The 12,086-nt window shown below is 35.8% G+C and overlaps 1 protein-coding gene across 1 annotated transcript in view; it reads left to right on the forward strand.

Moving 5' to 3' along the window:
- The first annotated feature begins 2,638 nt into the window (after positions 1-2,638).
- The window catches only part of LOC107696540 (CUB and sushi domain-containing protein 3-like), a 193,207-nt gene continuing 183,759 nt past the window's right edge, over positions 2,639-12,086 (forward strand). The window contains exons 1-2 of the mRNA XM_016496907.1: positions 2,639-2,728; positions 2,938-3,059. Of these exons, the coding sequence (XP_016352393.1) occupies positions 2,650-2,728; positions 2,938-3,059 (201 nt within the window). The 5' untranslated portion in view covers positions 2,639-2,649. The remainder of the gene's footprint in view (positions 2,729-2,937; positions 3,060-12,086) is intronic.

Raw genomic sequence — 12,086 nt, forward strand, 5'->3', positions numbered from 1 at the left:
TTTTAGGTAGGCGTGGCTGACTCTTAACTTTTATAAAGAATATCTCTTTGGATTTGAGACTTTAGTCTTTGCAACTTTACAGATCTTCTTTATGCACCAAGAGCTTGTAACACTCCAAAGAGAAAGGAAAAATTGAAATCGCATCATATGACCCCTTTAACCACAAATAACTTGTAGCCAGGGGTAGAAATCATCCTGTGACAAGCAAGTGACTTGCTAGCTGTGTCAGATTTGTGTTAAGGAGTGCCTGCAGCTATCTGGACAGCTGCCTTCTTCATTGGAGGTCTGCACGCTCAGAGATCATGACCACCTACTGCGCAGACTTACAAAACCCCCTTCCCTCTGCAATGTTACCCACTCCAGAACCCACTCAGTATGGATGAGAAGTGTGTTTCTGCATGAGTCCACACCCCCAACTTTGTCTCTCTCACACACATGTGAAGTTTGTGTGACTATCTCTCAGCGGGTCCCTAACCTTTAGCTCGCGACTAAATCACTACCTTCATGTCACTTGGGTGCCTGTTTGTTCCTGAAGCTACAGGCTGCACAAACTAATTGAGAAGATGCTACATGAAATCATGCAGAAAGTTGCCTGGATCTATGCTATTTTTTTTGACATCCCAGGGGTACGCCGAGTTAATCATAAATTTTAGTTCATCCATTTATTGGGTCCAACACCTGACATCCTCCTTTGCATTCCCTTTCTTTTTTTGGGTTGTTAAAAAGTATATTTTGAGAAAACAGAGAAATTTGTTGTTATGTGAAGTTTGTAATTGTGAAGCCTTACTAGAACAGACCTCTTAACATTGTAACAGTCGTGCGCAACTGGTGGGTCGTGACCCAGAAATGTGTTCTGATGCGGTCATGGACAGCAGGGAAGATACAATGTAAAATTCAATTAATAAAATTAACTAACCATTAATCATGCATACCTAGGATGGCAACATAAATACATAAATACTATTTGAGATATTTGTTATGTACAGTAAATATGATATTATTTCTGTATCACTCTGTTCTAAAGACTAGTTAGAAATCAGGAGATTAATCACAGTTATTGTAATTATTAGCACAATTATTATATGCCATTGACAGCCTTAGTTTTTAAATACAAAAAAAAGGTTTATTATGGTTTATTTGTTTAATATGCTGGAAAAAAAATATTTGCTGTATGTGTTTCATTACAAAAGTAAACAATTTTCAGATTTTTAAAATCATTTGTTTTATTTATTAACAAATTATTTAATCTAGGGGAAATTGTTTTTAAAATACCATGCATTATTTTTTACACATATTATTTTTATTATTGGGCCGTGAAAAATATGAGAAAATGTGACTCAGACAACATTGACCAAGAGATTGCTTTCAACAGGGATAAATATGATTTGTGCCAACCACAATGTTTTTAGTGCAGTGAATTATTGGCTGTCGAGAGCATGAAGCCATTGAGATTCAATTTTGTATGATGAACACTTTTGGTCCTTGATGTACCACTTGCTGTCCAACGTGAAATCTAGGTGTCAGACTCTGGGCCAGGTTTTGTGTGTGTCTTTGCTCCCTATGTGCTCCGTCATCCAGTTTCTCTGTCTCGTGTTTTGAATTCATTGTTCCCAGGTGTTTCCAATGTTAATTGTCATTAGTTCCAGGTGTCCTTTGTCTTCCCCTCATCAGTTCCTGTGTATTTAAAGTGTGTTCTGGTTCTTGTCCTTTGTCAGTCGTTAAACATCATTCTGTCATCCTCATGTGTCGAGTCCTGTGATCCCAAGCCTTTGTTCAAATAAACCCTTTTGAGTGACTTTACTCCGTGTCTCCTCGCTCCTTCATTCCCGTGTTCCTCGTGTGTGTGCACTGTGACACTAGGTGTTTTTTTTGTTTGTCTGTTTTTTGTTTTTTTTATACAGTTCATGTAATGCATATGAGTCACAGGATACATATGTAACATGAGGTAATAATTTACAAATTGCCAAGCTTCATAATACTGTATATTATTAATAAACACACACATACTCTTTGCCCTCAGCTCTAACTGGCTGCACATAGGTTTATTGGTATTCCTCGCATGACTGTGTTGGTAGGTGATTCACGCGAACATCTCATCAGTTCAAGCTAAAGTTTATTACGGATGCCAGACTGGAGAGGACTTGTCACAGGATACTTCTCTAATTAGGAGCCCCTTGATGAAAGAATGACTTTCAGAGGAAAAAGAATGCTTTCGGGCCTGAAGGAGCCTCATGGTTCCCCTGCGCTTGCCTGAGATAATGAGTTATTCATTTTCAAAAGCAATCAAGATGTCAGGAGCCGATAGTGAAACCTGCTGCCATTGGAAATAATGCCTCCTTGTCTTTTCATCAAAGCCCTGTCACTTTGACATCAACCATGATAAATACAGCAAAAATACAAGAGACTGGATTTGAGAAGGCGTAAACCCGTAGTCGTTTTTAAGATATCACTGTCACTGGCTTTGGGAGAGAAACACCAGAGCGTGTCTACTTAGCAAATTATAACTGACGTTTCTATATTAAGATGACGAATCAGGCCCAAGTGTGTTTGGCTAAGCCTGCTTCGAATTAACTCGTTTAGCATGAAGGCATGAAGTTAGTCATCTGAAGATTTGATTGGATTGCTAATCATTGACAAATTAAGACGGTCATGGATGACTGGTGGAGTTTTTGCTTGTGGCTTATATTCCAATATGAGCCGTGCAAATCCCACAAAAACATTATGAGCAGTAAGTGAAACTCAATCCCTCAACATGGTAGGGTCGCAGACTTTTTTTTCCTAATTATCGAATCAATAGTAGAAAACATTAAGTGGCCGCTGACCACAGCTGAAACCAATTAGCTAGGACTTTGATGTGTTTTTGAAGAGAAAAGGAACTTTCCTGATTTTTTTTCTGACTGTTTTCTCTTTTTTTTATTTCTCTCTTCCTCTGTACAGTGAAAACTTGTGGATCTAATCTTCAAGGTCCATCAGGGACTTTCACCTCACAGAATTTCCCCATTCAGTATGAGAGCAACTCCCAGTGTGTGTGGATCATCACAGCCAGCAACCTAAACAAGGTAAAAGCAAAAATGTGTCTTTGCTAATGCTGTAATACCTTTTATATTCTATGACATTTAGGTGTTACAAGAACAAATGTTACAAAGTATGTTACATCTGTTGCACTCTCCTCTTACTCTGTTTATTCATGCTTCACAAGTCAAGGGATTTCACAAACAAATGACTGTTCCATATGCAGTTATCCAAAATATTTGAATATATCTGATAAGCAGCAGTTCTGCTTCTGTTTTATCATTATCAATATTATTATTATTTTTGCTCCATCAAACATTGTTATTTTACTGGGCTCATTATCAGGTTTTTTCAGGTTTTAATTTTGAAGCCGAGCATTGCTGAGATTACTTACTTTATCAAGATAAATTGAACATTGACCAGTTCAACTCCTTCAAACAAGTTTGACTTCATAATTGATAATCAGCTAAATTTGCAATTGATTTTAAAAAGATGCAATGCATTTGCAAGTCTTACATCACTAACCAAAAATTCAATTAAAGATGAAAGCTTTTCATTGTCAGGCTTTTGTTACAGAGTTGTTAAATATTTAAAAAGTGACAGCTTGCATGTTTTGTTTTTTTTTCCTTTCCTGTGAACACTGCAACCACCAGAAGCATCATGCCCATTAGAACTACCATATTTTTGAACCACGTGTATTTTAAATGAAACTTCCAAAATCATGGTATCTTTTATAATTAAATTGCATAATTATTACAAGCAAAAAGTGTGGAAGAAATCACCAATTCATATTTAATGTGTCCAATAAAGTTGCGCCTTCTGCATAATACTGAAATGTATGCCACCATTTGCTTACCCTCATATCACTAGAAAATTGGTTAATAAACACTACAATTTAAAGTTTTGGGGTCAGTATTTTTATTTGTATTTATTTATTTTAATTAACACCTCTGTTCAGCAAAGACACATTAAATTGGTCAAAAGTGACAGCAAAAATGTTTACATTATTACAGAAGATATTTCAAATAAATGCTGTTTCTATTCAATTTCTATTGTTTTTTTTATATTTATATTTCTGTTTAAAAATTTAGCTGATTTAGTGTTTTTGATCAAATTGGTGAACATAAGAGATTTCTTTCAAAAAGACCGCCAACTTTTGAAATGATAGTGTAGTTTTTAAAACTGTTTAGATGTTGAATGTGATGAGGGGTTGAACATTTTGTCAGGTGTCCAAGGTTCTCCTACCACTGTACCACACCTAGTTGAGTCTCTGTCGTAACACTGTGGTCCACAAGTTAGCTTTAGTATTCTGGTGTGACTCTGCTCAGCTTCTTGTACACAGCCTGTGGTGATGCTGTCGCTGTATCAGAGAAAGACTAAGAGTGCATGGGCGTCTGCTCCTTTGACTGCCCTGCCTCTCCTGGCCTTCTGTGTGATTGCTCCTGGCCTCCTCCCTTGTCCTTTTTTGCGTGTTATTGTGGCCTTGCCCCCTACAAACAGCTCCCAATCCATCCCTTCTTCCTCACAAAGCCCTTACACTTTTATAGGGAACTGCATGATGGGCTTTGTTAGTTTTGTGTGTGTGTGTGTAAAGGTGAACAGTGTCTGTTTTATTGCACTTGTGGATTTTATAGCCACACTTCAGTTTAATTCCAACATTTTGAGTTGCACCCCCACAACAGCTACATCGAGGAGAGAAAATATGAGTTTGTGAATGTGTGCAGGGATATAATCACTGTATAAAATATGTGAATGTATGGGAGAGAAAGAGAGAGATGCTGCTTGTGTAGGGTGGAGAGGACAATTCGGCGATGAACAGAGAGTGGCGTGAATAGGCATGGTAATAGTAAGGAAGTAAGTCATTTTGATTTGTCTTAATTCCAGTTCTATGAATTCTTCTGAGTTTGAAGAAGAAATATTTAAATAAATTTGTAGAAATGCAGATAATTTCAATAGTAAATATAAAGCATAGAACAAAAAAATTGGAACAAGAGGGAGTTAATAACTTAAAAGAGTTTCAAAAGAGTCTTTTGCTTGGGAATTGTATTTTGTCATGTTTTTGATCTACTCATATGAACTCATAGGATTCATTTACTTAAGAATCTGATTTTACAGGTTGAGCTGTATGTTTTTGACTTACCGAACGGACTGGTTCATAAGACTCATTAGTACAAGAACATTTCACTGGCTACACTGTAATTTTTTTTATTCACTTGGAAGAACCAGCTCATAAGACCCATTCGCCCGAGAATTGGACTTCAATTCTTGCGCTGTTTTTGATTCATTAAAATGGACTGGTTGGTCACACTTTATTTTAAGGTCCAATTCTCGCTATTAACTAACTATTAACTAAGACTTTTGCCTCAAACTCCTAATTACTGCTTATAAATAGTAAGTTAGTTGTTAAGTTTAGGTATTGGGTAGGATTAGGGATGTAGAATATGGCCATACAGAATGTGCTTTATACACACTTCACTAGAAAAGAACCATATCATAAGAGTCATTCGTTCAAGAATCGGAGTTTGATTCACTTTAAAAAAAAAAATAATCTGGCTAATCCGAGTCATTCGGACAGGGATCGAAGTTCACTGGTCTCATTTATTTATTTTTTTTTTAAATGCTTCTCAACCCTACTCATGACATATGTGAATTGATAACTCTCTCCCTTACATTTGTAATGACAGCTAGGACAGCACTTCAGCCATGTCTGGATTTTCAAACTCGCTAACATTGCAATTCGTCTTGAAATGGCAGATCTATTGACTGCAAACAAAAAACGCTGAAAATTCTTCCTAACCTCAAGTCAAGGCCTCTGCGAATGACTCTTGCTGTGGTGGAATGATATATACAGGCAATAAAACGAACAAACCATGTTCTAGGTTTACAAAGTTTCACCTTCTCCTCATCTGCCTACTCAAGTCTATAATGAAGTTTTGTTCTTATCCAGGTACTTTCAAGGGGCAGTTTGTAAAAGTAGAGGGTCCTGGTCGTGCCGACATTCACGTCTCCTTCTTTGACTGTTCATTCATACATTTTCCCAAACTTCTGCAGGGCCAAAATCACCCAAGGTTTTAGCTGGAAAGCTGTGTTTTACAACCTAACTTTCTCAGGACCATTTAAATGTTCAGAAAGCCGTGATGAAATCGTCTGGACATTTTCCCATCGTATGATGGATGGAGGGTAGCATGAAAGCCTTGTGGGCCATAGATAGATTTTTTTCTGTTCCTACTTTTTTCAGTTCGCATTTGACCACTTTGAAAGGTCTGGAACTCTGCCAGCATGAATAGAGATGCTTGTGGTGTTTTCCTGCAGCCTTGGCTTTGGCGTGTTGTTTTCAATAAATCAAAGAGTTTGTAGACACTACCCAAGTACCATACTTTCTTATCCCCCATCTCCCCCCTCTTTTTTTTTTGTCAGGCTGGAGTCATTCGCTCAAGAATCAAGTTTTTTTTTTTTTATTCATAAATAAAAAAAAAAAATGAATGAATAAATATATTAGTGGCAAGTCACATTTAATTGTTTTTCTCTTTACTCCAGTGAATGTTTCTCAGGTTTCATTTTGAAGGTCAGTTCCTGTATAGACACATACCTTAATGTGTTGACTAACTTTTTTTTAATATCTTCACCTTCAATTTGCAGGACAGAGCAGTAAGTTCCTTGAACACCTTTGTGCAAATGGGGCATGTTGTGTCACTACATGGGGGAACTTGAAGTTAAACAGCTTATTATATGCTTTTTGGCTCATTTAAATAGCAAGATGAAATAAAACACAATTCATTCAAGAACTACAATTTTGGTAAAATACAAATATATTAAATTATTGTTGTGCCCAACCGAAATACAACTGAAATACAAGGCTAACATCAATTGATATTTCGAACAGGTAAAATGTGAATGAGTATATTAGGCTTAGCACCTGTGTGACGACTAGCCTCTGTCTCCCCTGCTTTTTTCTTTTCAAAAAAATCCCATATTCAACCATTATGGTACCAAGTCTAATTTACTCGTCCCCATTTTATCTGTTCAAAAAATCAATTGCCATTTGTTGCAAGCCTTGTACTAATTTTAAAACATTTTTCTGAAAGTACAATTAATTGGTAGGTTTCACTAAATTACAGAAAAAGTATGTGGCAAAAGCCATTTATCTATAGAAGAGAAATGCATTTGGAGCACAGAGGTGCGTTTGAGTACATCAGATCAGAGATTTAAATAGCGCTCAGTCAACCAGCAGACCACCCTGTTTCAAGTGAGCAATTGCTAATTGTCTCTTACAGCCTGGGAACAGTATTGTTCACTTATTTTTGGCAGACAATTTTAGGGTGGCGATTTATATTGCACTCTGTGCTTTAACCTTGCTGAGAGTGGCTTGGATTGCATCGTGCTTAATTCAATTTAGAGTCCTTTGCCTTTGGATTGTGAGAATGTGGGATACAATGTCAGTTAATTGATTTTTTTTGTTTGGTTGGTTGTTAAAATGGAGATATCGAAAATAATAAATGGATCACTGGTTTAACAAGTGATTTGTTAACTCTGCTTAACTCGGTGCTCGCCATGCATATAGAATCAAGGCCATGGCATTAGACACACATTGGACCATATTCACAAGTAAAGCAAATTTCTGTGTAATTTGTTCATAAATGCAGTACATGCATTGAATTCAATGGGACAAATTACAAAGAATTTGTTTTGTGAGATTTACACAGTAATTGGCTCGTGTTTCATAAATAAGGCCCAAATTTTGTCCATCCTTCATATTTACAGCTGTTGAGTTGTGTCCAGTGAAGTCAGCATTAAACGTCACTCTGTGCATTTGAAGGTGGTTGTTTTTCAAAGTTCAGTTATCCATTCTGAATGGAGCATTACATGATTTATCAAGCAGAAACTAAAATGCTGTCGCCTCATTGGTCTTTTGTTGGAGATTGATGCCCAGATTGGGCATTAACCTCACAGGGAGCATCAAAGGTCAGATCACAACAGGCAGAAACATACGTCCCCTCATCCATGTTGAGACTGTTCAGTTCAAGTTGTCATTTCTTTTTCATTTCTTCTCTTCCATTTTATTTATTCATTCATTTTTATGAAAAAACTTTTATATTAGAATAGAAACAGCTAATGTAATGTATAAAAACTAATCAAACAGAGAAAAAAGAAAGCTAAAGTAAAAAAATAAATAATGATAATTAAAAAAAAATAGATGCAAAGGGAATGTGTTGTAGTTCAGGAAGATACATAGTTGTTTATAATCTTTTCAATCGTTCCTTTTATCTGTCAAAAATGGGATACCCAGAAGCACATTTTTCAGGATGTATTCTATCCTCACATCACACTTGTATCAGGGGCTTTAAAAAACATTTTCAAGGGTTACTAATAGCTTTTCACTATCAGCGATGAAAGTAAAATATATCATTCTTTGTAGCATGTTCCTGTCCTTTTGGGAGCCAGAACAAAAACAGACCCATTTTGATATTTTGAAGAGAAACTACAAATTTAATGTGGGATTTTAAAGGCCCCTGTTGTCACTGCTTGTGATCATGTAAATATTCATATCATTTTCATCAAATTTCATCAAAGTTTCAGCCAATGTTGAATTTGTTGCTTTCATACAGCCATATCTTCACTTTCAATTTGCAGGACAGAGCAGTAAGTTTCTTGAACACACCTTTGTGCTAATGGGGCATGTTGTGTCACTACATGGGGGAACTTGCCGTTAAACAGCTTATTATATGCTTTTTGGCTAATTTAAACAGCAAGGTGAAATAAAACACAATTCATTAAACAACAACAAAATTTGGTAAAATACAAATATATTAAACTCTTGTTGTGCCCAACCGAAATACGACTGAAATACAAGGCTAACATCAATTGATGTTTCGAACAGGTAAAATGTGAATGAGTATATTAGGCTTGGCACCTGTGTGCCTCTGTCTCCCCTGCCTTTTTCTTTAAAAAAAAAAATTTAATATTCCCATATTCAACCATTATGGTACCATCAAAATTTCAGCCAATGTTGAATTTGTTGCTTTAATACAGCCTAACGGAGGAAAGAAGTCAGTTTAGTTCATGTTTTTGGATTTTGAACTACATTTTCATGCTGAATGTCTTTTGTTAGAGCAAATTGAATTACGTTTGTTCATCAGTACTGTCGTTTGACATGGTCCTGACTTGACAGCTCGCCGTCTGCTGAAGGGCTGACATGATAGTACTGAAATACTGCTCCAGGTGAAACTACTGAAACAGTCTTATTTGAGTGACATTATTGAAAATTCATTGAACAGAAGAAAGTGAACATGATGGTAATAAAAATTCTTTATATAAAGCTTCTAGGACAAGAAAAAATAAACAGAACACAGCGTTAAACTAAAGTTAACAGCCATGACAGATGACAGTGATTTACAGCGTTTTTATTTCATTTTAGGGTTGTTTTTAAACATGACACAAATGTAGATGTAAAATCACTCTGACACAGCCTGGAGTGGATTGTTGCATTTAATAAATGGCAGCAACCACAATATTATTGAAGTATGATCATTAAATTACATATATTAGTGGTAATAATAGCAATACACATTGTCTACGTATGACAGGCACAAGTTGAAATTAAATTTAAAGTCGACTGATGTGCTGTTAGTTCTGGTTCTGATGACTAAATGAATTGTATCTAAAGAAGCTTTACAATACAGCTTATTCAGACTACTAAAAACTGTTTAATAAAATAAGTATAAAAATAAAATTAAAAATCATTGATAATTATTAATATAATATTAACATTACTATTAATTATATAATTTTGACATTATATATTTATTATAATTTAAGCATTTATTTATTTATAACGTTTTTTTTTCTTGTATTGACCTGGACAATCAGAGTTTGAAGTATAACACTCTGCTTTGCAGTAGAGGTCTGCATTCCCGCGGCTCTCCCGTGGGAACCGTGGGACTCAACCAGATTTTTTGCGCCGTGGATTAAGTTCCCGAATAAAACGCGGTAGCGGTCGGTAACTCTGGTGTAATTTGAACGGGAGTGGGCAGTCTAACAATATCCCGTTCCCGACGTCCATTTAGAACAGCATATCTGCGCTTTATTCTTATTGACCACCGGTACAGCTTGCGCTCAGGACTGTTATGCACGCGCTGCACGCATGCTTTAAACGTCATGCGTTTTATTTGCGTGGTCTATGCGCAGAATGTGCATAACGATGCTCAGAAGCAGGCTGTATCAGTGGTAAATATACTGCCCTCAGACAGAACAGGCTGTCGATGAGTGACAGAGCAGAATAAGGATGGAGCAAAGTGTGGATGCGCTGTTTATATTTAGCTTAGCCTATAATTTTAAATAAAAGATGTTGTATTTATTTATTTTTAATATTTATTTTCCTACTGTGTTAACAGAAAAATGTCAAACGATTTTAGTATTTTGACAAGACGAATAAAAATAGCTAATAGGCTATTTTTGTACAACCTGCATTTTTATTTTTTTTTCTCTGCGACACGAATTGTATCCTGACAAGACGAATAAAATTAAGAAATACAATTTTTGTATAACATTTTTATTTTCTCTGACACTTTTTTCCTACTGTGTTGCATAAAATATTAAACGAATTTTGTGTCTTAAGATAATTCATATAAAAAGTCAATAAATTCAAGACTCTTGACAAGACGAATAAAATAACATACAATTTTGTGCAGACTACACTTTTATAACCATCAACGCATTTCAAAATTGTTACTTTTTTGTAAAATATAACATCAAATTTTTATATTAGTGCTAACAGTATTACAACATCAATATTGTACTTTTTTGTAACATTTTAATTTTTAATTTAGTGCAATATTTTGTCATTGCAACATTTTAGTGTAATTTTCACTAGCAACTGCAATTGGATTTATATTGTAAACCTACGTTCACTGTTATCCCACTGGTCACTATTGTGACCAACATTTTTACTCATTCTATGACCACACTCAACAAAACTGAATATATGTGAATTCATATATTAATACTAGACACCTTAAAGATAATGTGTACCAAAAATCTTTGTCATATCTTTATGTTAACATACTTGTTTTGGAGCTTTGATGCAGTTATCATCTTCTCAAGGAAATAAACCATGTGACAATTTGCACTAATCATGTGAAACTGCACATATTTCATTGAGACCCTTTATTTTTTATTTTTTTGCAGGAAGTGCACTAAAACATCAGTCAGTAAGGTTTTTAGAGCTTTATAAATGAAAACCTTTTTTACGTCCGGTGGGATTAAACGGGTTAAGATAATTCCTATAAATTCAAGTCAAAGTCAATAAATTCAAGACTCTTGACAAGACGAATAAAATAACATACAATTGTGTGCAGACTACACTTTTATTTGTCAGCCTTTCTCTCTTTCTTTCAGAAGCGGAAAGATTCTGGAAACGAGATCTAAATTTAGCGGGAACGGTTGGGTAGGGAAGAAAATTATTCTAAGTGGACAACAGGTGAACAAAGAGTGAATATATAGCGGGAGCGGGTGGGTGCGGAATAGAACCTTGCGGGACTTGCGGGAGAAAAAAACAGTCCCGCGCAGACCTCTACTTTGCAGCAACCTTGTAATTTTCTTACCAGTGTTACCAGTGGGGCTTATGTTTTCATTCTTGTTTTTAAACTGCATCTGTGAAATGCTTGGTTAATACTACAGCCATGAGTCCACGCTGGCAGTAAATCCCAGCAGGATTGTGTGACAGTTGAAGTAGTCTGTTTTAGAGAAACCAGTGATCCCATCTCTGTGAACTTAATCGGTGGAAATGACACTATGAACAGCCCTATGGGAGCTTGACATCCTGGCAGTGTGTTTTCTGTTTTCACCTTGAGGAAGCAACAGATCCCCTTGTGTCTGTGTATATTGTTACATGTTTGTGCGTTTGGAGGAGTTGCATTGCCATTCTTTGTGATTAGACGTGAATGTTGAGCCGACAATATAATATACTTTTTTTCCAATGCACATACACTAACGTTCAAACGTTTGTGGTCAGTAAGATTTCACCAAAGCTCATTTAATCGATCAAAAGTACAGTCAAAAAACAGTAATATTGTGAA

This window comes from Sinocyclocheilus anshuiensis, unplaced genomic scaffold (assembly GCF_001515605.1).
Source record: "Sinocyclocheilus anshuiensis isolate Anshui unplaced genomic scaffold, SAMN03320099.WGS_v1.1 scaffold590, whole genome shotgun sequence".
Taxonomy (NCBI): Eukaryota; Metazoa; Chordata; class Actinopteri; order Cypriniformes; family Cyprinidae; genus Sinocyclocheilus; species Sinocyclocheilus anshuiensis.